This window comes from Nematostella vectensis, chromosome 9, assembly GCF_932526225.1.
Source record: "Nematostella vectensis chromosome 9, jaNemVect1.1, whole genome shotgun sequence".
Lineage (NCBI taxonomy): Eukaryota > Metazoa > Cnidaria > Anthozoa > Actiniaria > Edwardsiidae > Nematostella > Nematostella vectensis.
This window is the reverse complement of record NC_064042.1, coordinates 16,328,750-16,355,104: the sequence shown is the minus strand read 5'-3', so window position 1 is coordinate 16,355,104 and position 26,355 is coordinate 16,328,750. Positions and strand designations below refer to the sequence as shown.

The 26,355-nt window shown below is 44.5% G+C and overlaps 1 protein-coding gene and 18 non-coding genes across 20 annotated transcripts in view; 1 reads left to right on the top strand and 18 right to left on the bottom strand.

Moving 5' to 3' along the window:
- Positions 1-2,488, top strand: part of LOC5502690 — a 46,228-nt gene extending 43,740 nt beyond the window's left edge. For both annotated transcript variants that reach the window (XM_048732469.1, XM_048732468.1), the window contains 2 exons: positions 538-596; positions 1,344-2,488. In XM_048732469.1, coding sequence (XP_048588426.1) covers positions 538-596; positions 1,344-1,351 — 67 coding nt within the window. In that variant the 3' untranslated portion in view covers positions 1,352-2,488. The remainder of the gene's footprint in view (positions 1-537; positions 597-1,343) is intronic.
- A 12,419-nt stretch (positions 2,489-14,907) lies between these two features.
- Trnam-cau lies at positions 14,908-14,993 on the bottom strand. The gene is given in 2 exon segments: positions 14,908-14,943; positions 14,957-14,993. It is a non-coding gene; the product is annotated as a tRNA-Met (tRNA).
- A 1,185-nt stretch (positions 14,994-16,178) lies between these two features.
- Positions 16,179-16,264, bottom strand: Trnam-cau. The gene is given in 2 exon segments: positions 16,179-16,214; positions 16,228-16,264. It is a non-coding gene; the product is annotated as a tRNA-Met (tRNA).
- Positions 16,265-16,541: 277 nt separating this feature from the next.
- Trnam-cau lies at positions 16,542-16,627 on the bottom strand. Its single transcript is given in 2 exon segments — positions 16,542-16,577; positions 16,591-16,627. It is a non-coding gene; the product is annotated as a tRNA-Met (tRNA).
- Positions 16,628-16,716: 89 nt separating this feature from the next.
- Trnam-cau lies at positions 16,717-16,802 on the bottom strand. Its single transcript is given in 2 exon segments — positions 16,717-16,752; positions 16,766-16,802. It is a non-coding gene; the product is annotated as a tRNA-Met (tRNA).
- Positions 16,803-17,637: 835 nt separating this feature from the next.
- Trnam-cau lies at positions 17,638-17,723 on the bottom strand. Its single transcript is given in 2 exon segments — positions 17,638-17,673; positions 17,687-17,723. It is a non-coding gene; the product is annotated as a tRNA-Met (tRNA).
- Positions 17,724-18,000: 277 nt separating this feature from the next.
- Trnam-cau lies at positions 18,001-18,086 on the bottom strand. Its single transcript is given in 2 exon segments — positions 18,001-18,036; positions 18,050-18,086. It is a non-coding gene; the product is annotated as a tRNA-Met (tRNA).
- Positions 18,087-18,665: 579 nt separating this feature from the next.
- Trnam-cau lies at positions 18,666-18,751 on the bottom strand. The gene is given in 2 exon segments: positions 18,666-18,701; positions 18,715-18,751. It is a non-coding gene; the product is annotated as a tRNA-Met (tRNA).
- A 942-nt stretch (positions 18,752-19,693) lies between these two features.
- Trnam-cau lies at positions 19,694-19,779 on the bottom strand. Its single transcript is given in 2 exon segments — positions 19,694-19,729; positions 19,743-19,779. It is a non-coding gene; the product is annotated as a tRNA-Met (tRNA).
- An 821-nt stretch (positions 19,780-20,600) lies between these two features.
- Positions 20,601-20,686, bottom strand: Trnam-cau. Its single transcript is given in 2 exon segments — positions 20,601-20,636; positions 20,650-20,686. It is a non-coding gene; the product is annotated as a tRNA-Met (tRNA).
- A 211-nt stretch (positions 20,687-20,897) lies between these two features.
- Trnai-uau lies at positions 20,898-20,983 on the bottom strand. Its single transcript is given in 2 exon segments — positions 20,898-20,933; positions 20,947-20,983. It is a non-coding gene; the product is annotated as a tRNA-Ile (tRNA).
- A 275-nt stretch (positions 20,984-21,258) lies between these two features.
- On the bottom strand, positions 21,259-21,344 carry Trnam-cau. Its single transcript is given in 2 exon segments — positions 21,259-21,294; positions 21,308-21,344. It is a non-coding gene; the product is annotated as a tRNA-Met (tRNA).
- A 274-nt stretch (positions 21,345-21,618) lies between these two features.
- Trnam-cau lies at positions 21,619-21,704 on the bottom strand. The gene is given in 2 exon segments: positions 21,619-21,654; positions 21,668-21,704. It is a non-coding gene; the product is annotated as a tRNA-Met (tRNA).
- A 211-nt stretch (positions 21,705-21,915) lies between these two features.
- On the bottom strand, positions 21,916-22,001 carry Trnai-uau. The gene is given in 2 exon segments: positions 21,916-21,951; positions 21,965-22,001. It is a non-coding gene; the product is annotated as a tRNA-Ile (tRNA).
- A 275-nt stretch (positions 22,002-22,276) lies between these two features.
- Positions 22,277-22,362, bottom strand: Trnam-cau. Its single transcript is given in 2 exon segments — positions 22,277-22,312; positions 22,326-22,362. It is a non-coding gene; the product is annotated as a tRNA-Met (tRNA).
- A 276-nt stretch (positions 22,363-22,638) lies between these two features.
- Trnam-cau lies at positions 22,639-22,724 on the bottom strand. The gene is given in 2 exon segments: positions 22,639-22,674; positions 22,688-22,724. It is a non-coding gene; the product is annotated as a tRNA-Met (tRNA).
- An 824-nt stretch (positions 22,725-23,548) lies between these two features.
- Trnam-cau lies at positions 23,549-23,634 on the bottom strand. The gene is given in 2 exon segments: positions 23,549-23,584; positions 23,598-23,634. It is a non-coding gene; the product is annotated as a tRNA-Met (tRNA).
- Positions 23,635-25,692: 2,058 nt separating this feature from the next.
- Trnam-cau lies at positions 25,693-25,778 on the bottom strand. Its single transcript is given in 2 exon segments — positions 25,693-25,728; positions 25,742-25,778. It is a non-coding gene; the product is annotated as a tRNA-Met (tRNA).
- An 88-nt stretch (positions 25,779-25,866) lies between these two features.
- Positions 25,867-25,952, bottom strand: Trnam-cau. Its single transcript is given in 2 exon segments — positions 25,867-25,902; positions 25,916-25,952. It is a non-coding gene; the product is annotated as a tRNA-Met (tRNA).
- Between the last annotated feature and the right edge of the window lie 403 nt (positions 25,953-26,355).

Genomic DNA, 26,355 nt, shown 5'->3' with positions numbered 1-26,355 from the left:
CATCACCACCAGTACGACTGACATTACCAGTATAACAATGATCATCACCACCAGTACGACTGACATTACCAGTATAACAATGATCATCACCACCAGTACGACTGACATTACCAGTATAACAATGATCATCACCACCACATAGTCGTTATCATTATGTTCGTCGCCGTCATGTTTCTCATCTACTGGAAAATGTTAAATCTAAAAATACAACACTTATTTTACCTCATGGTGAAAACACACTAGTAACGAGCCTCACTAAGACGGAAGTCTTTATCTTTATTCAACAAGACTCTCAAGTTCTCTGCTCTTGTTTTGAAAAAGGTGCTTCTAACAATGAAGATTTGAATTATTCGTAAACACACTCTTCTTTTCATCGAGTATTGTTTTTAATTAGAGAGCTATTGGCTTTTACCGGGGCCTGGCCACTATCAGTAGACACTTAGTAATCTAGATAAGATGATAGAAGTTTAAGTATTCGCACCCTCTTGCATACTTACCACTTCGTCTTTGAATTCTGATTGGGTGTTATATTTTCAGCCGCTGTGGTAACTATGAATGGAAGTGCTCATCGTTAAGATGTAACAACCCATTAGCAGGTAAATGATCATTTGTAACAACCCATTAGCAGGTAAATGATCATTTGTAACAACCCATTAGCAGGTAAATGATCATTTGTAACAACCCATTAGCAGGTAAATGATCATTTGTAACAACCCATTAGCAGGTAAATGATCATTTGTAACAACCCATTAGCAGGTAAATGATCATTTGTAACAACCCATTAGCAGGTAAATGATCATTTGTAACAACCATTAGCAGGTAAATGATCATTTGTAACAACCCATTAGCAGGTAAATGATCATTTGTAACAACCCATTAGCAGGTAAATGATCATTTGGAACAACCCATTGCAGGTAAATAATCATTTGTTTCAGAAATGTTAACATGCGAAGGCTGCTTCATTTTAAATTACTTTATCTAAGAAAGTTTTTATTCTTTTTGACCGCACACTGTACCTTGTGTATACGTACTAACTGTTTTGTTTTCTGCTGTTTACTACGTTTGCCATCTTTTTTAAGTGTACAATCAACTATCAGCCCTCATTTTCAGCCTGCACCCGCTACTTTCCCCACCCCACCCTTATTTCCAACCGCAACACATCCTATCCACCCCACCTCCACCCTTGTCACTCCTCTAAAGGCCTGGCTAAACATTTAAACATGTTTCTCAAACATAGCGTGATGGTTGTCAAAAAGGTGGCTCTGATGACTATTCACATAAGCCCCAGCCCGGCGATTGTATGATGTACAAACTGTAAGAAAAACGTTTGCATTTCATTCTAGGAGAGTGACACCAAGAAAGCACCGGTCTCCTTATGGGTGGACGGAATTACGCATTTCGCTCCTACCGGAGCTTAGTACAATCGATAATAAGCAATAGAACCTTGGCTAAAACAAGATAGAGACCATATTGTCTGGAATGGACGACGGCGTACTCTTTATCTATGAGGGAATATCACGGATATATCATAAGAAATAGTAAACTCTTTATAGCCATGAGGGAATATCACGGATATGTCTTAAGACATAATGAAACCTTTATAGCTATGAGGGAATATCACGGATATGTCATCAGACATAATAAACTCTTTATAGCTATGAGAAAATATCACGGATATGTCATAAAACAGGCCGGTACCCAGGATTTTTCTTGTAAGGGTGCGAAATCCGAAAAAGTGGACCTAATGATTTTTTTTTTGGAATAGGGGTGGGGGTGTGAGTTTTCTTGATAAAAATCTGACAGCCCCCAACCACCACCACCACCACCACCCCCCCCCCCCCCCCCCCCGAAAGAACAAAAAGGGATTTTTTTATTCCATTATAGTGTTTCCACAAGGTGGAGGAGGTATATTTTCGGTTACACTCTTCGACTCAAACATACACATTTCTGTCAGACACGGGCCTCCAACACTTCCGCAAAACAGATGTATAGAACTATGCATCAAAGAAGAATATTTGTCAGGCCTTTCTTGAACATAATAATTTCCCTTCGCTGCCCAGGGGAGGGGGGGTTACCCCTCTCCCCCCTCGTAGATCATCACTCCTTGAATCCACGTAAAAGTATTTCTTTTTACTTGGGTGGGAGGTTTGAGTTTACTGCTGTACTGATAAAAATTTGACCACCCCAAAAAGGGATTTTTTTATCCATAGCAGCATATGTTATTATCTGATTTGGCTACGAAAAAGTTTGACTTAGATTTATGACATACCAGAGTGATCTAGAAGGCCTTTTTATTCTGATACGCTTATGCTTTATAGTTTTGTCTACAAATATCATGTCTATTGCGAACCGGAAGTGGTCTTTCCGCCGTTGTGGGTGGTGCGAACTGGGCACCGGCCTGAAAAGTTAGAAACTATATAGCGAGGTAATTGACAGTATCGATGTATTGTTCATTGTAAAAAGTGCTTGAATAAAAAGAAGTAAAACATCCTGTTGAACAAGTTTGAGTGTCCAGACCTTTTCGAAAGCTCCTGATGTTGATGAGACAAAGTCACAACCAAAACGTGTGTGTGCGTGTAAGCCTTTTATAGCTTACTTAAACACCATTACCGATGTATGTGGTACAAGTTGTAACCTACCTGTTCAATGATGCTATGTAAATGCCTGGTACTTCCATAGAACGCAATAACAATAACTATAACCAGAACAACAACAACAACAATGAGAGGTCTTCATTGATCTGTTTTACGATTGTATTCATATCCTTGACAGGAACAAAAGGTAAAGTTTGGAATCATCCACATATCATTCCAACGAACCGTAGTGTGGCATGGTGAGTAAATCATTCAGGTAGATGCTATAAAGAGTGCCCGTCCTAGGATCGTACCCCGTAAACTACATTTTTCAAATCAGAGGCTTCAGAGTCTATTCTCACATATTGACTCCGCCACGATAGATAACTGCGAAACCATTCTGGAGCACTACGACTCACACCAAGAGATTGTAGCTTAGCAAGGAGTATAGAATGTCAAGCTGTCAAATGCTTTTGACAGATCCAGAAGTACCAAGAGATTGTAGCTTAACAAGGAGTATAGAATGTCAAGCTGTCAAATGCTTCTGACAGATCCAGAAGTACCATAAGCATCACCTGTTTTGAGTTCATTGCTTCCAGCGCCTTGTCATTCAATAACACGTTTAGGGTTTCACGAGAATGCATCGCTTTGTTCCCGCTCTGATGTACTGTGAGATGGTGGTTTTCATTCATATAAGACATCAGTTGGTTTAACGCAATTCGCTCGCAAACTTTTGATGCCGCTGCAAGCAACGATACCGGGCGGTTGTTAGGTGGAGGGACCACCTCTGATATTTTTCAGGCTGCTCGAAAAAACAGACGTCAACAAGGAGTGGTTTACTATCAGTGTAAGTGCACACAGGATACAAGGCAAGGCATTCTTTATTACCGACATTGCGATCTTGTATCTAGGCGCCTTGTCAGATGGAAATGCCATCACTATCCTTTTCACCTCTCTGCTGGACACTGCATGGAAGCAGAACTGGTCTGCCTCTTAGATGTACGGTTTCGGCGTTCTGGACAATAGAGAAGGCAGGTTGTGTAAGTCTATCAAAGGCTGCGAGTCTTCAGAGGCTTTTGCACCAACAGAAGTGAAGAATTGGTTAAATTAATTAGTGATATCCTTAGATCTCTTGTGTACACTGGCTGGGAGGAATCTCTGCGTGGGATGCAATTCTGGTAATCTTCCATTCAGAGCTGATGTGTTTGCTGCTCTACAAATTCCTTCTCCGCATTTCTGAGTTCAGACAACTCTGTACCCCAGTCCGCAGGCAACCAGACTTAACTCTGTACCCCAGTCCGCAGGCAACCAGACTCAACTCTGTACCCCAGTCCGCAGGCAACCAGACTCAACTCTGTACCCAGTCCGCAGGCAACCAGACTTCACTCTGTACCAGTCCGCAGGCAACCAGACTTAACTCTGTACCCCAGTCCGCAGGCAACCAGACTTAACTCTGTACCAGTCCGCAGGCAACCAGACTTAACTCTGTACCCCAGTCCGCAGGCAACCAGACTTAACTCTGTACCCCAGTCCGCAGGCAACCAGACTTAACTCTGTACCAGTCCGCAGGCAACCAGACTTAACTCTGTACCCCAGTCCGCAGGCAACCAGACTTAACTCTGTACCCCAGTCCGCAGGCAACCAGACTTAACTCTGTACCCCAGTCCGCAAGCAACCAGACTTAACTCTGTCCCAGTCCGCAGGCAACCAGACTTAACTCTGTACCCAGTCCGCAGGCAACCAGACTTAACTCTGTACCCCAGTCCGCAGGCAATCAGACTTAACTCTGTACCCCAGTCCGCAGGCAACCAGACTTAACTCTGTACCCCAGTCCGCAGGCAACCAGACTTAACTCTGTACCCCAGTCCGCAGGCAACCAGACTTAACTCTGTACCAGTCCGCAGGCAACCAGACTTAACTCTGTACCCCAGTCCGCAGGCAACCAGACTCAACTCTGTACCCCAGTCCGCAGGCAACCAGACTCAACTCTGTACCCAGTCCGCAGGCAACCAGACTTCACTCTGTACCAGTCCGCAGGCAACCAGACTTAACTCTGTACCCCAGTCCGCAGGCAACCAGACTTAACTCTGTACCAGTCCGCAGGCAACCAGACTTAACTCTGTACCCCAGTCCGCAGGCAACCAGACTTAACTCTGTACCCCAGTCCGCAGGCAACCAGACTTAACTCTGTACCAGTCCGCAGGCAACCAGACTTAACTCTGTACCCCAGTCCGCAGGCAACCAGACTTAACTCTGTACCCCAGTCCGCAGGCAACCAGACTTAACTCTGTACCCCAGTCCGCAGGCAACCAGACTCAACTCTGTACCCCAGTCCGCAGGCAACCAGACTCAACTCTGTACCCAGTCCGCAGGCAACCAGACTTCACTCTGTACCAGTCCGCAGGCAACCAGACTTAACTCTGTACCCCAGTCCGCAGGCAACCAGACTTAACTCTGTACCAGTCCGCAGGCAACCAGACTTAACTCTGTACCCCAGTCCGCAGGCAACCAGACTTAACTCTGTACCCCAGTCCGCAGGCAACCAGACTTAACTCTGTACCAGTCCGCAGGCAACCAGACTTAACTCTGTACCCCAGTCCGCAGGCAACCAGACTTAACTCTGTACCCCAGTCCGCAGGCAACCAGACTTAACTCTGTACCCCAGTCCGCAAGCAACCAGACTTAACTCTGTCCCAGTCCGCAGGCAACCAGACTTAACTCTGTACCCAGTCCGCAGGCAACCAGACTTAACTCTGTACCCCAGTCCGCAGGCAATCAGACTTAACTCTGTACCCCAGTCCGCAGGCAACCAGACTTAACTCTGTACCCCAGTCCGCAGGCAACCAGACTTAACTCTGTACCCCAGTCCGCAGGCAACCAGACTTAACTCTGTACCAGTCCGCAGGCAACCAGACTTAACTCTGTACCCCAGTCCGCAGGCAACCAGACTCAACTCTGTACCCCAGTCCGCAGGCAACCAGACTCAACTCTGTACCCAGTCCGCAGGCAACCAGACTTCACTCTGTACCAGTCCGCAGGCAACCAGACTTAACTCTGTACCCCAGTCCGCAGGCAACCAGACTTAACTCTGTACCAGTCCGCAGGCAACCAGACTTAACTCTGTACCCCAGTCCGCAGGCAACCAGACTTAACTCTGTACCCCAGTCCGCAGGCAACCAGACTTAACTCTGTACCAGTCCGCAGGCAACCAGACTTAACTCTGTACCCCAGTCCGCAGGCAACCAGACTTAACTCTGTACCCCAGTCCGCAGGCAACCAGACTTAACTCTGTACCCCAGTCCGCAAGCAACCAGACTTAACTCTGTCCCAGTCCGCAGGCAACCAGATTTAACTCTGTACCCAGTCCGCAGGCAACCAGACTTAACTCTGTACCCCAGTCCGCAGGCAATCAGACTTAACTCTGTACCCCAGTCCGCAGGCAACCAGACTTAACTCTGTACCCCAGTCCGCAGGCAACCAGACTTAACTCTGTACCCCAGTCCGCAGGCAACCAGACTTAACTCTGTACCAGTCCGCAGGCAACCAGACTTAACTCTGTACCCCAGTCCGCAGGCAACCAGACTTAACTCTGTACCCCAGTCCGCAGGCAACCAGACTTAACTCTGTACCCCAGTCCGCAGGCAATCAGACTTAACTCTGTACCCAGTCCGCAGGCAACCAGACTTAACTCTGTACCCCAGTCCGCAGGCAACCAGACTTAACTCTGTACCCCAGTCCGCAGGCAACCAGACTTAACTCTGTACCCCAGTCCGCAGGCAATCAGACTTAACTCTGTACCCCAGTCCGCAGGCAACCAGACTTAACTCTGTACCCCAGTCCGCAGGCAACCAGACTTAACTCTGTACCAGTCCGCAGGCAACCAGACTTAACTCTGTCCCAGTCCGCAGGCAACCAGACTTAACTCTGTACCAGTCCGCAGGCAACCAGACTTAACTCTGTACCCAGTCCGCAGGCAACCAGACTTAACTCTGTACCCCAGTCCGCAGGCAACCAGACTTAACTCTGTACCCAGTCCGCAGGCAACCAGACTTAACTCTGTACCCCAGTCCGCAGGCAACCAGACTTAACTCTGTACCCAGTCCGCAGGCAACCAGACTTAACTCTGTACCCCAGTCCGCAGGCAACCAGACTTAACTCTGTACCCCAGTCCGCAGGCAATCAGACTTAACTCTGTACCCAGTCCGCAGGCAACCAGACTTAACTCTGTACCCCAGTCCGCAGGCAATCAGACTTAACTCTGTACCCCAGTCCGCAGGCAATTAGACTTAACTCTGTACCCCAGTCCGCAGGCAACCAGACTTAACTCTGTACCCCAGTCCGCAGGCAACCAGACTTAACTCTGTACCAGTCCGCAGGCAACCAGACTTAACTCTGTACCCCAGTCCGCAGGCAACCAGACTTAACTCTGTACCCCAGTCCGCAAGCAACCAGACTTAACTCTGTCCCAGTCCGCAGGCAACCAGACTTAACTCTGTACCAGTCCGCAGGCAACCAGACTTAACTCTGTACCCAGTCCGCAGGCAACCAGACTTAACTCTGTACCAGTCCGCAGGCAACCAGACTTAACTCTGTACCCAGTCCGCAGGCAACCAGACTTAACTCTGTACCCAGTCCGCAGGCAACCAGACTTAACTCTGTACCCCAGTCCGCAGGCAACCAGACTTAACTCTGTACCAGTCCGCAGGCAACCAGACTTAACTCTGTCCCAGTCCGCAGGCAACCAGACTTAACTCTGTACCCCAGTCCGCAGGCAACCAGACTTAACTCTGTACCCAGTCCGCAGGCAACCAGACTTAACTCTGTACCCCAGTCCGCAGGCAACCAGACTTAACTCTGTACCCAGTCCGCAGGCAACCAGACTTAACTCTGTACCCAGTCCGCAGGCAACCAGACTTAACTCTGTACCCCAGTCCGCAGGCAATCAGACTTAACTCTGTACCCCAGTCCGCAGGCAATCAGACTTAACTCTGTACCCCAGTCCGCAGGCAATCAGACTTAACTCTGTACCCCAGTCCGCAGGCAACCAGACTTAACTCTGTACCCCAGTCCGCAGGCAACCAGACTTAACTCTGTACCAGTCCGCAGGCAACCAGACTTAACTCTGTACCCCAGTCCGCAGGCAACCAGACTTAACTCTGTACCCCAGTCCGCAAGCAACCAGACTTAACTCTGTCCCAGTCCGCAGGCAACCAGACTTAACTCTGTACCAGTCCGCAGGCAACCAGACTTAACTCTGTACCCAGTCCGCAGGCAACCAGACTTAACTCTGTACCAGTCCGCAGGCAACCAGACTTAACTCTGTACCCAGTCCGCAGGCAACCAGACTTAACTCTGTACCCAGTCCGCAGGCAACCAGACTTAACTCTGTACCCCAGTCCGCAGGCAACCAGACTTAACTCTGTACCAGTCCGCAGGCAACCAGACTTAACTCTGTCCCAGTCTGCAGGCAACCAGACTTAACTCTGTACCCCAGTCCGCAGGCAACCAGACTTAACTCTGTACCCAGTCCGCAGGCAACCAGACTTAACTCTGTACCCCAGTCCGCAGGCAACCAGACTTAACTCTGTACCCAGTCCGCAGGCAACCAGACTTAACTCTGTACCCCAGTCCGCAGGCAACCAGACTTAACTCTGTACCCAGTCCGCAGGCAACCAGACTTAACTCTGTACCCCAGTCCGCAGGCAACCAGACTTAACTCTGTACCCCAGTCCGCAGGCAACCAGACTTAACTCTGTACCCAGTCCGCAGGCAACCAGACTTAACTCTGTACCCCAGTCCGCAGGCAACCAGACTTAACTCTGTACCCCAGTCCGCAGGCAACCAGACTTAACTCTGTACCCCAGTCCGCAGGCAACCAGACTTAACTCTGTCCCAGTCCGCAGGCAACCAGACTTAACTCTGTACCCCAGTCCGCAGGCAACTGGGTTTGACGGGCGCGTTTTTGCAGAATGTTCCTGTTGTGCATCAGATCTTTGGTTTTAGAGTCAACAAAGAGACAGCAGCGGTGTTAACCCTTTTGACAGGGGCGGGCGTGCCCAGAACATTGATAAACTTGCTATTAACTTTGTCTAGCATTTCACTAGCCTCACCAATTGAGGCGACTTCATCCCGAAGGATTTCGTTGAGGTCGGCAACAAACTGTTGGCCATCGTAACGTCTGAAAGATCTCATTTTCAAACATCTAGTTAGAGGGTTAGGAATCTTCAGTTTCAGTTTAGCATGCACTAAGTGATGATTGCTGTTGTGGCATTGTAGCACAGAGCTCTCCACTAAATTGGCGTTCAATGCTATAATGACATCTAATAAAGTCGATGAAAATTCAGTTACGCGAGTCGGTTCTTTGATACGCTTTCGCAGAAATCTAGGAGAGCAACCGCTTCTGGAAAGCCAATTCAGGTCGCCAGTTATCAGCAGTGGCTTGTCAAGAGTGAGTGCTTGAGAATGGTGATTTAGCAGTATCTGCAATTGGTGGAATCCTAACTCAGAAATCCCAGATATGTCCTTGAGACGCTTGACTTTAAGTGCCGCTCTATTGTAACAACGACAGTAGACTGTAGTGGGGGCGGTACAGAATCAGTGGTAGGTTTTGCCAATTCTGCTTTCCCAAAAATATATAGAGGGAATATAAAGAATCCCCTGGTCCAAGGAATTTTCATAAATTTGGCAGATGCGAAAAGCGAAATTTCACCAACAAATTTTTATTTATCGAACACTTGCGTATTTCTAATAAAAGTTTGAGTCTTTGCTGAAAAAAGTAGATAAAAAGTACGAGTTTATTTTGACGAAAAAAAATATGCCGCGATATAAACATAGGTCCCATGATTTTGAGATTTGGTGATGACAAAAAGATAAAGAAAGACTCCTAAAATATTTCCTGAACCAGAAAAACAAAATATCAAAAACTGATTTTTGCACCACTATCCGCGCACGGAAAACATGAAATGTTGATGCATTTAAAAAATTGAAAAGCTGAGAAAATGAAAAACCTTTTTAGATGTTCACGCAAGTTTCCCGCCAGATTCTGTTTCAGTCCTCGTGGTGATTGGATAGCTTCAGTCTACGGACTGAGTGTGAATTAATGAGTTTTCACACCCGGGCCATGCATTTAATGAGGTGCTGTTTTGCTAGGCAACGGGCCGACGCTTTCACCTAATAACAACGGCGGGAAATTTGAGGCAAATAACTCTTCAGAAATATTAGTACCTAGACGTTTGGCATCGCACTTTAAAAAGCAAAAAAAATTGTTGCCACTTCAAGAAAGAGTCTTACAATAATGTGCTAGTAATTAGAATTTGTAGAAACAACATTAGTGATGTATTCTACCGTTTTTACGAAGTTATGTTACTGGTACGTTCTGGCGACTTTCTAAACTTTCGAATTTTTGGGCAACTATGTCATAAGCCAAGAAACGAAATGAAACTTTCCCTGGCGCCTCTACAAATATTCCCCTCGAAGTCAGGAAATTTTGGAGACAAAAGAACGCTATACCGAGATACAACAAATTAATATTTGACACAAGCTGTATTCAGTATCTCCGAGCACCTGTTAAATTACGACTTTAAGCTCGAATATCCAGGAAACTATAGAATATTATTAAAAAGTTTGTGTGAGGCATTTGTAAAGTAATACTTCAATATGTGCCTAACGTCAGTATGTCAGGAGGGCTCGGCAGAATAAAGTAATGTTCGAAAGTGCTTAACATGTCCTATGGTTGAGTAAGTTTGTGCTCGCGTATAAAAATATTTTTTGTGCACTATGTCATAAGCCAGCAAATAAGAGATCATGTATCGCTAGTTTTTCTTTAGTTACTTATCTATTTATATACGAAGTAAGAACTTGGTCCGTTTGCCCTTCGCCATACGAGACACGAAATTCAAACCCACGTTGTTTGGTTGCTTTCGCCGGAAATTATTCTAAGTGTGCTCACTCGTGTTTAGCGGCTGAATAGGGAAAACCACCAGCTTGTAACATTCCATGCATGCTTAGTCACGCAAGAAACTAAATGGTAACGCGGTTTCTTTCCGTTTCTAATACCCTCTTCCGTAAAAAGATGAGATCGCGAACAAACTTAAATATTACTTTGGCTAACGATAAGACTGTTAAACCGGTTCTTGGGGTAGAATTTTTTTTTTTTAAGTGAACAGACTCTTTTCATAATTTGGTATGCAAATTTTATTCTCATAATCTGTCACTAACTAAAGCTGATATCGGGGCCATACGGGGACAAAACTATAAAGCATAAGCTACATCCACTCTGGTATGTCATTAATCCATAAGTCAGACTTTATTTGTAGCTAAATCCGACAATAAAATTCCCGTGGAGATACTGCAAAGGCATAAAAATCCCTTTTTGTTCTTTCGGGGTGGTCAGGTTTTTATCAGAAAACAAAAACTTCCTCCCTCCCCCCCCTCCCCCAGAAAAATTAGGTCAAATTTTTCGTATTTCGCCTCCCCCTCCCCCCCTAAGAAAAATCCTGGGTACGGGCCTGGATATTGCACTGGTTTTAAGGCACGTGGCTTTCAATTTCGCCTGCCGGTAGTTCTGGCGCTACCTTGACGAAAAGGAAAGCGGGTTCCGCGCTCAGCGGACTAGATACGGCAAAAAAAAATCAAGAGGCCGTCCTATTAAACACAGCCACATCAGCACGACATGCTGTGTGTGGGAGGCAACAGGTGGAGAGGACCGTACTCTTGCCGAACACCAGGGTCCAACGAGGCACCAGGTGGAGAGGACCGTACTCTTGCCGAACACCAGGGTCTAACGAGGCACCAGGTGGAGAGGACCGTACTCTTGCCGAACACCAGGGTCCAACGAGGCATACCCCTGTTAAGTAGATGATAGACAACTTTAATTAATACATGAGTTATTTGGGCGTAACACAGGGTATCACAGGAGAACGCTGCATTTGCCAAGGGTGTTATCGTGATTTTACCTAGATTTTGAGTTTGGCGAATATGGTATTCACCTGAAATAGATTTACATGAAAGGGTATATTTCTTTTCATTTTTATTGCTTTAATCATATGTAAGTATATTATTTGTTCTTTTACACAAGTGCTAGTTGGGGAAACAAAACAGGTACCCATTTTCATAATGTACAATAAATCATATATTGTGCCTGAAAATCGTTACTTATTAGGTATAGAAAGACCGCAAGTAAGTACATTTATTGTCTCATAGAGCGGATTTTGGAAGACAGTCGTGAGTAAGTCACAATTACTTTTGTAATAAACTCCTATAGGTTTTATCACTATGCATACACTATAACCTGCACATCAGAATAAGACTTGAGGCTCTAAGCCCTAAAATACGCCGATCTAAGATAGCTCATCAATAATGTAAGCGCTAACTCAAAAACGTTCTCCAAATCAGGTTATTTTATCAATAAGAATCAGAAATAGAGAAAACTTAGGGAGTGAAAAAAAGTGTTTCATAACAAAGACGTAATGGTGGCTGCTACTAAAACATCAGTAGATAGACGCGCCTTCCTTTGACTTTAAAATTCTCAACTTCCTTGATTAAAACACAAACATGTAAAACCGATAAGTTTTCACGAGATTAGGCAAGGTAATCACCTAGATATATAAAGGCAAGGTTTAATGCAATGTCAACAAGAATTTCGAATCATAACTCGACAACAAATACGGGTTCTGTCTTCAAAAAAGGCCTTACAACTTACAATCTACAAACAGTGGAAGCAATCGCGGGGGGGACTGGGGACTTTCAGTGAAACGGGTGAGAGGCGCGAATCGCTAATCTTCCGGGCTTCCCAGTCCCGTCTTAGGCTTGGGAGGCGCGAATCCCCCCTCCGACCCCCCAGCCCCACCCATTCCAGGCTTGGGACTTTCGGTGACACCGAAACGCGTTTCGTGTAGATTAATAATTGCTGGTTATTAATCTACGTCGGGACCACTTCGCGTAGATTGATACTTAGCAGAAGTAAATCTACGCAAAACACACTCTCGCGTAGATGGGTAATTAGCGATGGTTAGCAATCATTAATCTATGTCGGGGACGCCAGCGCCTTGTGCTAGGACCTGAGAGCCGTGAAAACGAGGAACGTGGATTGGGCTGCCAACCTACGGAGCGCGGAATAACCGTTTTTCGGCCGTAAATTCAAAGCCGCTGGCGTGGCGTTTAAACCTGAGTTTTACTCGAACACCTCGCTCCCGAACTCCTCGCGAATTTCTCGCAGCCTCTTTTTCATCTTTTCGCGTGTCTCCAGGGAGGGCCCTTTCCTGCTTTTTTTCTCACGCGGTGCTAGGCCGTGTCGAGCTCTGATAGCTGCCTTGAGCGCGTAGTATCTCTCTTGTTCCTGAAGTATTAGCCGAAACTCTTCGTCTGAGATATGCCCGTCCTGCAGAGCCTTAGAGACCAGCTTGCCGATCGAGTTTTTCTTACTCTCCGCTAAAACCATCGTGTCTTCGTGTTTAGCCACCTTGCTGGTAAGACCCCTAGAGACTACCCCTGCGCCTACGCCCACGACATCGACCACAACAGGGACCCCTGTCAGCGGACCGCCGATCAGAACCCCCATCCCACTCAAAGAGACCCCTACCCCGGCGCTGGAAAGCGCCCCTGCAGCGATGCCGATGCCACAGACACAGCATGGGTAACGGCAAAGGCGCGCTTATACTTCTTCCGCACCTGTCGGTGATGCGTTATCTCGTTGTCTAGGACCGCCTGAGTGTCACATATTTTCTGGAGTCGGAAGCTTTGCACGTCGCCGCCGATGCTTGCCGGAGCGGTAGGCTTCATGTGCGTACCCTTCGGGGGGCAGACGCTGGGAAGCGAGGGGTATATGGCACCGCTGCTAACGTCGCTGTTTGCCATGCTTGTTATGTCGGACCTAGGTTAGCTCTAATACGAGGCGAACAGGCTTGCCCTTAAAGTCCACCCGTCTACCGCGGTCATCCCTGATCCATATTTGGATACTCGAGACAAACTCAGAGGAAGATGCTGGGGCACAAACAGGGATGTCGGGTCCATAGACGACTTTCTCGTGCGGCCTCCCGCGGGTTTCTAGGCAAGCGAGAACGTTTGAAGGCTCGCCTAAGGCGAGGCATTGCGTGCGGTCTACGATATCGCAGCAGATGTAGAGGGCCTCTATTTTCGGCAAAGCCACCTTTAGTAAGGGCCCCCCAAGGGCAGTGCGAGGCCCCGCTCCCCCAACTGATCGTCTTTAGCCTCTAGATCATACGCCAGAATAAGAAATGTGCCTTCTCTATGTGCGTTTGTCGTGTTTTCTTAGAACCGATCAAAGTGTAATTCATTTTCAAAAGTAAAAATTATGAGAACGACTCTCCGCATATGCGCTAACGAGGCCTACATGAGAAATGTAACTCTCTATGCGTGTTTGTGGTGTTTTCGTCAAACCCATGGTCATAGAGTCATAGGTTTTCAAAAGAAAAAAATATGCCCCGTGTAAGGATCGAACTCACGACCTTCAGATTTCTTAATCAGACTATGAGACTGACGCGCTGCCTACTGCGCTAACGAGGCCTACATGGGAAATGTGTCTTCTTTCTGCGTGTTTGTGGTGTTTTCTTCTGGCAGATCAAAGGCCAGAATAGGAACTGTGTCTTCTCTATGTGCGTTTGTTGTGTTTTCTTAGAACCGGTCATAGTGTAATTCATTTTCAAAAGTAAAAATTATGAGAACGACGCTCCGCCTATGCGCCAACGAGGCCTACATGAGAAATGTGTGTTCTCTATGCGTGTTTGTGGTGTTTTAATCAAACTGGTCATAGAGTCATTCATTGTCAAAAGAAAAAATGTGCACGGTGTGTGGATTGAACTCAAGACCTTCAGATTTCTAAATCAGATTATGAGACTGACGCGCTGCCTACTGCGCTAATGAGGCCAACATGATAAATGTGTCTTCTCTTACGTGTTTGTGGTGTTTTGGTCAAACCAGTCATAAGGTCATTCATTTTCAAAAGAAAAAACTATGCCCGGTGTGAGGACCGAACTCACGCCCTTAAGATTTCTAAATCAGATTATGAGACTGCCGCGCTGCCTACTGCGCTAACAAGGCCAACATGATAAATGTGTCTTCTCTATGCGTGTTTGTGGTGTTTTTTTCTATGAGATCGAATGCCAGAATGAGAAATGTGCCTTTTCTATGTGCGTTTGTCGGTTTTTTTCTCCAAACCGGTCAAAGTCTAAGTCATTTTCAAAAGTAAAAATTATGTGAACGACGCTCTTTCTATGCGCTAACGAGGCCTACATGAGAGAAGTGTGTTCTCTATGCGTGTTTGTGGTGTTTTCGTCAAACAGGTCATAGGGTCATTCGTTTTCAAAAGAACAAAATATGCCCCGTGTGAGGATCGAACTCACGACCTTCAGATTTCTAAATTCGATTATGAGACTGACGCGCTGCCTACTGCGCTAACGAGGCCTACATGGGAAATGTGTCTTCTCTATGCGTGTTTGTGGTGATTCCTTCTGACAGATCAAAGGCCAGAATTGGAAATATGTCTTCTCTATGTGCGTTTGTCGTGTTTTATTAGAACCGGTCATAGTGTAATTCATTTTCAAAAGTAAAAATTATGATAACGACGCTCCGCCTATGCGCTAACGAGGCCAACATGAGAAATAAGTCTTTTCTCTGCGTGTTCGTGGTGTTTTCTTCTGGCAGATCAAAGGCCAGAATGGGAACTGTGTCTTCTCTATGTGCGTTTGTCGTGTTTTCTTAGAACCGGTCAAAGTGTAATTCATTTTCAAAAGTAAAAATTATGTGAACGACGCTCCGCCTATGCGCTAACGAGGCCAACATTAGAAATGTGTCTTCTCTATGCGTGTTTCTGGTGTTTTTTTCTATGATATCGAATGCCAGAATGAGAAATGTGCCCTCTCTATGTGCGTTTGTCGTGTTTTCTTCAAACCGGTCAAAGTGTAATTCATTTTCAAAAGTAAAAATTATGAGATCGACGCTCCGCCTATGCGCTAACAAGGACTACATGAGAAATATGTCTTCTCTATGCGTGTTTGTGGTGTTTTCGTCAAACCGGTCATAGAGTCATTTGTTTTCAAAAGAAAAAAATATGCCCCGTGTGAGGATCGAACTCACGCCCTTCAGATTTCTTCATTCGATTATGAGACTGACGAGCTGCCTACTGCGCTAACAAGGCCAACATGTGAAATGTGTCTTCTCTATGCGTGTTTCTGGTGTTTTTTTCTATGAGATCGAATGCCAGAATGAGAAATGTGCCTTCTCTATGTGCGTTTGTCGTGTTTTCTTCAAACCGGTCAAAGTGTAATTCATTTTCAAAAGTAAAAATTATGTGAACGACGCTCCGCCTATGCGCTAACGAGGCCTACATCAGAAATGTTACTCTCTATGCGTGTTTGTGGTGTTTTCGTCAAACCCATGGTTATAGAGTCATAAGTTTTCAAAAGAAAAAAATATGCCCAGTGTGAGGATCGAACACACGACCTTCAGATTTCTAAATCAGACTATGAGACCGACGCGCTGCCTACTGCGCTAATGAGGCCAACATGATAAATTTGTCTTCTCTATGCGTGTTTGTGGTGTTTTCGTCAAACCGGTCATAGAGTCTTTCGTTTTCAAAAGAAAAAACTATGCCCCGTGTGAGGTTCGAACTCACGCCCTTCAGATTTCTTCATTCGATTATGAGACTGACGCGCTGACTACTGCGCTAACGAGGCCAACATGAGAAATGTGTCTTCTCTATGCGTGTTTCTGGTGTTTTTTTCTATGAGATCGAATGCCAGAATGAGAAATGTGCCTTTTCTATGTGCGTTTGTCGGTTTTTTTCTCCAAACCGGTCAAAGTCTAAGTCATTTTCAAAAGTAAAAATAATGTGAACGACGCTCTTCCTATGCGCTAACGAGGCCTACATGAGAAATGTGTGTTCTCTATGCGTGTTTGTGGTGTTTTCGTCAAACACGTCATAGGGTCATTCGTTTTCAAAAGAACAAAATATGCCCCGTGTGAGGATCGAACTCACGACCTTCAGATTTCTAAATTCGATTATGAGACTGACGCGCTGCCTACTGCGCTAACGAGGCCTACATGGGAAATGTGTCTTCTCTATGCGTGTTTGTGGTGTTTTCGTCAAACACGTCATAGGGTCATTCGTTTTCAAAAGAACAAAATATGCCCCGTGTGAGGATCGAACTCACGACCTTCAGATTTCTAAATTCGATTATGAGACTGACGCGCTGCCTACTGCGCTAACGAGGCCTACATGGGAAATGTGTCTTCTCTATGCGTGTTTGTGGTGATTCCTTCTGACAGATCAAAGGCCAGAATTGGAAATATGTCTTCTCTATGTGCGTTTGTCGTGTTTTATTAGAACCGGTCATAGTGTAATTCATTTTCAAAAGTAAAAATTATGATAACGACGCTCCGCCTATGCGCTAACGAGGCCAACATGAGAAATAAGTCTTTTCTCTGCGTGTTCGTGGTGTTTTCTTCTGGCAGATCAAAGGCCAGAATGGGAACTGTGTCTTCTCTATGTGCTTTTGTCGTGTTTTCTTAGAACCGGTCATAGTGTAATTCATTTTCAAAAGTAAAAATTATGAGAACGACGCTCCGCCTATGCGCTAACGAGGCCTACATGGGAAATGTGTCTTCTCTATGCGTGTTTGTGGTGTTTTCTTCTGACAGATCAAAGGCCAGAATTGGAAATATGTCTTCTCTATGTGCGCTTGTCGTGTTTTCTTAGAACCGGTCATAGTGTAATTCATTTTCAAAAGTAAAAATTATGAGAACGAAGCTCCGCCTATGCGCTAACGAGGCCTACATGAGAAATGTGTTTTTTCTCTGCGTGTTTGTGGTGTTTTCTTCTGGCGGATCAAAGGCCAGAATGGGAACTGTGTCTTCTCTATGTGCGTTTGTCGTGTTTTCTTAGAACCGGTGATAGTGTAATTCATTTTCAAAAGTAAAAATTATGAGAACGACTCTCCGCGTATGCGCTAACGAGGCCTACATGAGAAATGTGACTCTCTATGCGTGTTTGTGGTGTTTTCGTCAAACCCATGGTCATAGAGTCATAAGTTTTCAAAAGAAAAAAATATGCCCCGTGTGAGGTTCGAACTCACGCCCTTCAGATTTCTTCATTAGATTATGAGACTGACGCGCTGACTACTGCGCTAACGAGGCCAACATGAGAAAAGTGTCTTCTCTATGCGTGTTTCTGGTGTTTTTTTCTATGAGATCGAATGCCAGAATGAGAAATGTGCCTTTTCTATGTGCGTTTGTCGGATTTTTTCTCCAAACCGGTCAAAGTCTAAGTCATTTTCAAAAGTAAAAATAATGTGAACGACGCTCTTCCTATGCGCTAACGAGGCCTACATGAGAAATGTGTGTTCTCTATGCGTGTTTGTGGTGTTTTCGTCAAACACGTCATAGGGTCATTCGTTTTCAAAAGAACAAAATATGCCCCGTGTGAGGATCGAACTCACGACCTTCAGATTTCTAAATTCGATTATGAGACTGACGCGCTGCCTACTGCGCTAACGAGGCCTACATGGGAAATGTGTCTTCTCTATGCGTGTTTGTGATGTTTTCGTCAAACCGGTCATAGGGTCATTCGTTTTCAAAAGAAAAAACTATGCCCCGTGTGAGGATCGAACTCACACCTACATGGGAAATGTGTCTTCTCTATGCGTGTTTGTGGTGTTTTCTTCTGACAGATCAAAGGCCAGAATTGGAAATATGTCTTCTCTATGTGCGCTTGTCGTGTTTTCTTAGAACCGGTCATAGTGTAATTCATTTTCAAAAGTAAAAATTATGAGAACGAAGCTCCGCCTATGCGCTAACGAGGCCTACATGAGAAATGTGTCTTTTCTCTGCGTGTTTGTGGTGTTTTCTTCTGGCGGATCAAAGGCCAGAATGGGAACTGTGTCTTCTCTATGTGCGTTTGTCGTGTTTTCTTAGAACCGGTGATAGTGTAATTCATTTTCAAAAGTAAAAATTATGAGAACGACTCTCCGCGTATGCGCTAACGAGGCCTACATGAGAAATGTGACTCTCTATGCGTGTTTGTGGTGTTTTCGTCAAACCCATGGTCATAGAGTCATAAGTTTTCAAAAGAAAAAAATATGCCCCGTGTGAGGTTCGAACTCACGCCCTTCAGATTTCTTCATTAGATTATGAGACTGACGCGCTGACTACTGCGCTAACGAGGCCAACATGAGAAAAGTGTCTTCTCTATGCGTGTTTCTGGTGTTTTTTTCTATGAGATCGAATGCCAGAATGAGAAATGTGCCTTTTCTATGTGCGTTTGTCGGTTTTTTTCTCCAAACCGGTCAAAGTCTAAGTCATTTTCAAAAGTAAAAATAATGTGAACGACGCTCTTCCTATGCGCTAACGAGGCCTACATGAGAAATGTGTGTTCTCTATGCGTGTTTGTGGTGTTTTCGTCAAACAGGTCATAGGGTCATTCGTTTTCAAAAGAACAAAATATGCCCCGTGTGAGGATCGAACTCACGACCTTCAGATTTCTAAATTCGATTATGAGACTGACGCGCTGCATACTGCGCTAACGAGGCCTACATGGGAAATGTGTCTTCTCTATGCGTGTTTGTGATGTTTTCGTCAAACCGGTCATAGGGTCATTCGTTTTCAAAAGAAAAAACTATGCCCCGTGTGAGGATCGAACTCACACCTACATGGGAAATGTGTCTTCTCTATGCGTGTTTGTGGTGTTTTCTTCTGACAGATCAAAGGCCAGAATTGGAAATATGTCTTCTCTATGTGCGCTTGTCGTGTTTTCTTAGAACCGGTCATAGTGTAATTCATTTTCAAAAGTAAAAATTATGAGAACGACGCTCCGCCTATGCGCTAACGAGGCCTACATGAGAAATGTGTCTTTTCTCTGCGTGTTTGTGGTGTTTTCTTCTGGCGGATCAAAGGCCAGAATGGGAACTGTGTCTTCTCTATGTGCGTTTGTCGTGTTTTCTTAGAACCGGTGATAGTGTAATTCATTTTCAAAAGTAAAAAGTATGAGAACGACTCTCCGCGTATGCGCTAACGAGGCCTACATGAGAAATGTGACTCTCTATGCGTGTTTGTGGTGTTTTCGTCAAACCCATGGTCATAGAGTCATAAGTTTTCAAAAGAAAAAAATTTGCCCCGTGTGAGGATCGAACTCACGACCTTCAGATTTCAAAATCAGATTATGAGACTGACGCGCTTCCTACTGCGCTAACGAGGCCTACATGAGAAATGTGTCTTCCCTCTGCTTGTTTGTGGTGTTTTCTTCTGGCAGATCAAAAGCCAGAATGGGAACTGTGTCTTCTCTATGTGCTTTTGTCGTGTTTTCTTAGAACCGGTCATAGTGTAATTCATTTTCAAAAGTAAAAATTATGAGAACGACGCTCCGCCTATGCGCTAACGAGGCCTACATGGGAAATGTGTCTTCTCTATGCGTGTTTGTGGTGTTTTCTTCTGACAGATCAAAGGCCAGAATGGGAACTGTGTCTACTCTATGTGCGTTTGTCATGTTTTCTTAGAACCGGTCATAGTGTAATTCATTTTCAAAAGTAAAAATTATGAGAACGACGCTCCGCCTATGCGCTAACGAGGCCTACATGAGAAATGTGTCTTCTCTATGCGTGTTTGTGGTGTTTTAATCAAACCGGTCATAGGGTCATTCATTGTCAAAAGAAAAAATGTGCCCGGTGTGAGGATCGAACTCAAGACCTTCAGATTTCAAAATCAGATTATGAGACTGACGCGCTGCCTACTGCGCTAATGAGGCCAACATGATTAATCCGTCTTCTCTATGCGTGTTTCTGGTGTTTTTTTCTACGAGATCGAATGCCAGAATGAGAAATGTGCCTTCTCTATGTGCGTTTGTCGTGTTTTCTTCAAACCGGTCAAAGTGTAATTCATTTTCAAAAGTAAAAATTATGAGATCGACGCTCCGCCTATGCGCTAACGAGGCCTACATGAGAAATATGTCTTCTCTATGCGTGTTTGTGGTGTTTACGCCAAACCGGTCATAGAGTAATTCGTTTTCAAAAGAAAAAACTATGCCCCGTGTGAGGATCGAACTCACGCCCTTCAAATTTCTTTATTCGATTATGAGACTGACGCGCTGCCTACTGCGCTAACGAGGCCAACATGAGAAATGTGCCCTCTCTATGTGCGTTTGTCGTGTTTTCTTTAAACGGTCAAAGTATAATTCATTTTCAAAAGTAAAAATTATGTGAACGACGCTCCGCCTTTGCGCTAACGAGGCCTACATTAGAAATGTGTGTTCTCTATGCGTGTTTGTGGTGTTTTCGTCAAACCGGTCATAGGGTCATTCGTTTTCAAAAGAAAAAAATATGCCCCGTGTGAGGATCGAACTCACTACCTTCAGATTTCTACATTCGATTATAAGACTGACGCGTTGCCTTCTGCGCCAACGAGGCCTACATTTGAAATGTGTCTTCTCTCTGCGTGTTTTTGGTGTTTTCTTCTGACAGATCTAAGGCCAGAATTGGAAATATGTCTTCTCTATGTGCGTTTGTCGTGTTTTCTTAGAACCGGTCATAGTGTAATTCATTTTCAAAAGTAAAACTTATGAGATCGACGCTCCGCCTATGCGCTAACGAGGCCTACATGAGAAATATGTCTTCTCTATGCGTGTTTGTGGTGTTTTCGTCAAACCGGTCATAGAGTCATTCGTTTTCAAAAGAAAATACTATGCCCCGTGTGAGGATCGAACTCACGCCCTTCAGAATTCTTCATTCGCTTATGAGACTGACGCGCTGCCCACTGCGCTAACGAGGCCAACATGAGAAATGTGTCTTCTCTATGCGTGTTTCTCATGTTTTTTTCTATGATATCGAATGCCAGAATGAGAAATGTGCCTTCTCTATGTGCGTTTGTCGTGTTTTCCTCAAACCGCTCAAAGTGTAATTCATTTTCAAAAGTAAAAATTATGTGAACGACTCTCCGCCTATGCGCTAACGAGGCCTACATGAGAAATATGACTCTCTATGCGCGTTTGTGGTGTTTACGCCAAACCGGTCATAGAGTAATTCGTTTTCAAAAGAAAAAACTATGCCCCGTGTGAGGATCGAACTCACGCCCTTCAAATTTCTTCATTCGATTATGAGACTGACGCGCTGCCTACTGCGCTAACGAGGCCAACATGAGAAATGTGCCCTCTCTATGTGCGTTTTTCGTGTTTTCTTTAAACGGTCAAAGTGTAATTCATTTTCAAAAGTAAAAATTATGTGAACGACGCTCCGCCTTTGCGCTAACGAGGCCTACATTAGAAATGTGTGTTCTCTATGCGTGTTTGTGGTGTTTTCGTCAAACCGGTCATAGGGTCATTCGTTTTCAAAAGAAAAAAATATGCCCCGTGTGAGGATCGAACTCACGACCTTCAGATTTCTACATTCGATTATAAGACTGACGCGTTGCCTTCTGCGCTAACGAGGCCTACATTTGAAATGTGTCTTCTCTCTGCGTGTTTGTGGTGTTTTCTTCTGACAGATCAAAGGCCAGAATTGGAAATATGTCTTCTCTATGTGCGTTTGTCGTGTTTTCTTAGAACCGGTCATAGTGTAATTCATTTTCAAAAGTAAAACTTATGAGATCGACGCTCCGCCTATGCGCTAACGAGGCCTACATGAGAAATATGTCTTCTCTATGCGTGTTTGTGGTGTTTTCGTCAAACCGGTCATAGAGTCATTCGTTTTCAAAAGAAAATACTATGCCCCGTGTGAGGATCGAACTCACGCCCTTCAGAATTCTTCATTCGCTTATGAGACTGACGCGCTGCCCACTGCGCTAACGAGGCCAACATGAGAAATGTGTCTTCTCTATGCGTGTTTCTCATGTTTTTTTCTATGAGATCGAATGCCAGAATGAGAAATGTGCCTTCTCTATGTGCGTTTGTCGTGTTTTCCTCAAACCGCTCAAAGTGTAATTCATTTTCAAAAGTAAAAATTATGTGAACGACTCTCCGCCTATGCGCTAACGAGGCCTACATGAGAAATATGACTCTCTATGCGCGTTTGTGGTGTTTTCGTCAAACCCATGGTCATAGAGTCAAAAGTTTCAAAAGAAAAAAATATGCCCCGTGTGAGGATCGAACTCACGACCTTCAGATTTCTTCATTCGATTATGAGACTGACGCGCTGCCTACTGCGCTAACGAGGCCAACATGAGAAGTGTGTGTTCTCTATGCGTGTTTGTGGTGTTTTTTTCTATGAGATCATATGCCAGAATAAGAAATGTGCCTTCTCTATGTGCGTTTGTCGTGTTTTCCTCAAACCGGTCAAAGTGTAATTCATTTTCAAAAGTAAAAATTATGTGAACGACTCTCCGCCTATGTGCTAACGAGGCCTGCATTAGAAATGTGTCTTCTCTATGCGTGTTTGTGGTGTTTTCGTCAAACCGGTCATGATGTCATTCGTTTTCAAAAGAAAAAAATATGCCCCGTGTGAGGATCGAACTCACGACCTTCAGATTTCTATATTCGATTATGAGACTGACGTGCTGCCTTCTGCGCTAACGAGGCCTACATGGGAAATATGTCTTCTCTCTGCGTGTTTGTGGTGTTTTCTTCTGACAGATCAAAGGCCAGAATTGGAAATATGTCTTCTCCATGTGCGTTTGTCGTGTTTTCTTAGAACCGGTCATAGTGTAATTCATTTTCAAAAGTAAAAATTATGAGAACGACGCTCCGCTTATGCGCTAACGAGGCCTACATGAGAAATATGTCTTCTCTATGCGTGTTTGTGGTGTTTTTTTCTATGAGATCAAATGCCAGAATAAGAAATGTGCCTTCTCTTTGTGCGTTTGTCGTGTTTTCTTAGAACCGATCAAAGTGTAATTCATTTTCAAAAGTAAAAATTATGAGAACGACTCTCCGCCTATGCGCTATCGAGCCCTACATGAGAAATGTGACTCTCTATGCGTGTTTGTGGTGTTTTCGTCAAACCCATGGTCATAGAGTCATAAGTTTTCAAAAGAAAAAAATATGCCCCGTGTGAGGATCGAACTCACGACCTTCAGATTTCTAAATCAGATTATGAGACTGACGCGCTGCCTACTGCGCTAACGAGGCCTACATGGGAAATGTGTCTTCTCTCTGCGTGTTTGTGATGTTTTCTTCTGGATCAAAGGCCAGAATGGGAACTGTGTCTTCTCTATGTGCGTTTGTCGTGTTTTCTTAGAACAGGTCATAGTGTAATTCATTTTCAAAAGTAAAAATTATGAGAACGACGCTCCGCCTACTGCGCTAACGAGGCCTACATGAGAAATGTGTCTTCTCTATGCGTGTTTGTGGTGTTTTCGTCAAACCGGTCATAGAGTCATTCGTTTTCAAAAGAAAAAACTATGCCCCGTGTTAGGATCGAACTCACGCCCTTCAGATTTCTTCATTCGATTATGAGACTGACGCGCTGCCTACTGCGCAAACGAGGCCAACATGAGAAATGTGTCTTCTCTATGCGTGTTTGTGGTGTTTTTTTTATGAGATCATACGCCAGAATAAGAAATGTGTCTTCTCTATGCATGTTTCTGGTGTTTTTTTCTATACGATCGAATGCCAGAATGAGAAATATGCCTTCTCTATGTGCGTTTGTCGTGTTTTCCTCAAACCGGTCAAAGTGAAATTCATTTTCAAAAGTAAAAATTATGTGAACGACTCTCCGCCTATGCGCTAACGAGGCCTACATTAGAAATGTGTGTTCTCTATGCGTGTTTGTGGTGTTTTCGTCAAACCGGTCATAGGGTCATTCGTTTTTAAAAGAAAAAAATATGCCCCGTGTGAGGATTGAACTCACGACCTTCAGATTTCTATATTCGATTATGAGACTGACGCGCTGCCTTTTGCGCTAACGAGGCCTACATGGGAAATATGTCTTCTCTCTGCGTGTTTGTGGTGTTTTCGTCTGACAGATCAAAGGCCAGAATTGGAAATATGTTTTCTCCATGTGCGTTTGTCGTGTTTTCTTAGAACCGGTCATAGTGTAATTCATTTTAAAAAGTAAAAATTATGAGATCGACGCTCCGCCTATGCGCTAACGAGGCCTACATGAGAAATATGTCTTCTCTATGCGTGTTTGTGGTGTTTTCGTCTAACCGGTCATAAAGTCATTCGTTTTTAAAAGAAAGAACTATACCAAGGGTGAGGATCGAACTCACGCCCTTCAGATTTCTTCATTCGATTATGAGACTGACGCGCTGCCTACTACGCTAACGAGGGCAACATGAGAAATGTGTCTTCTCTATGCGTGTTTGTGGCGTTTTTGTCAAACTGGTCATAGGGTCATTCGTTTTCAAAAGAAAAAACTATGCCCCGTGTGAGGATCGAACTCACGCCCTTCATTTTTCTTCATTCGATTATGAGACTTTCTTCAAACTTGTCAAAGTGTACTTCATTTTTAATAGTAAAAAATATGTGAACGACGCTCCGCCTATGCGCTAACGAGGCCTACATTAGAAATGTGTGTTCTCTATGCGTGTTTGTGGTGTTTTCGTCAAACCGGTCATAGGGTCATTCGTTTAAAAAAAAAAATATGCCCCGTGTGAGGATCGAACTCACGACCTTTAGATTTCTACATTAGATTATGAGACTGACGCGCTGCCTTCTGCGCTAACGAGGCCCACATGGGAAATATGTCTTCTCTCTGCGTGTTTGTGGTGTTTTCTTCTGACAGATCAAAGGCCAGAATTGGAAATATGTCTTCTCTATGTGCGTTTGTCGTGTTTTCTTAGAACCGGTCATAGTGTAATTCATTTTAAAAAGTAAAAATTATGAGAACGACGCTCCGCCTATGCGCTATCGAGGCCTACATGAGAAATGTGTCTTCTCTATGCGTGTTTGTGGTGTTTTAATCAAACCGGTCATAGGTTCATTCATTGTCAAAAGAAAAAATGTGCCCGGTGTGAGGATAGAACTAAAGACCTTCAGATTTCTAAATCAGATTATGAGACTGACGCGCTGCCTACTGCGCTAACGAGGCCAACATGATTAATCCGTCTTCTCTATGCGTGTTTCTGGTGTTTTTTTCTACGAGATCGAATGCCAGAATGAGAAATGTGCCTTTTCTATGCGTGTTTGTGGTGTTTTCGTCAAACCCATGGTCATAGAGTCAAAAGTTTTCAAAAGAAAAAAATATGCCCCGTGTGAGGATCGAACTCACGACCTTCAAATTTCTAAATCAGATTATGAGACTGACGCGCTGCCTACTGCGCTAACGAGGCCAACATGATTAATCTGTCTTCTCTATGCGTGTTTGTGGTGTTTTCGTCAAACCGGTCATAGAGTCATTCGTTTTCAAAAGAAAAACTATGCCCCGTGTGAGGATCGAACTCACGCCCTTCAGATTTCTTCATTCGATTATGAGACTGACGCGCTGCCTACTGCGCTAACGAGGCCAACATGAGAAATGTGTCTTCTCTATGCGTGTTTGTGGTGTTTTAATCAAACCGGGTCATAGGGTCATTCATTGTCAAAAGAAAAAAATGTGCCCGGTGTGAGGATAGAACTCAAGACCTTCAGATTTCTATATCAGATTATGAGACTGACGCGCTGCCTACTCCGCTAATGAGGCCAACATGATAAATTTTTCTTCTCTATGCGTGTTTGTGGTGTTTTTGTCAAACAGGTCATAGAGTCATTCATTTTCAAAAGAAAAAACTATGCCCCGTATGAGGATCGAACTCACGCCCTTCATTTTTCTTAATTCGATTATGAGACTGACGCGCTGCCTACTGCGCTAACGAGGCCAACATAAGAAAAGTGTCTTCTCTATGCGTGTTTCTGGTGTTTTTTTCTATG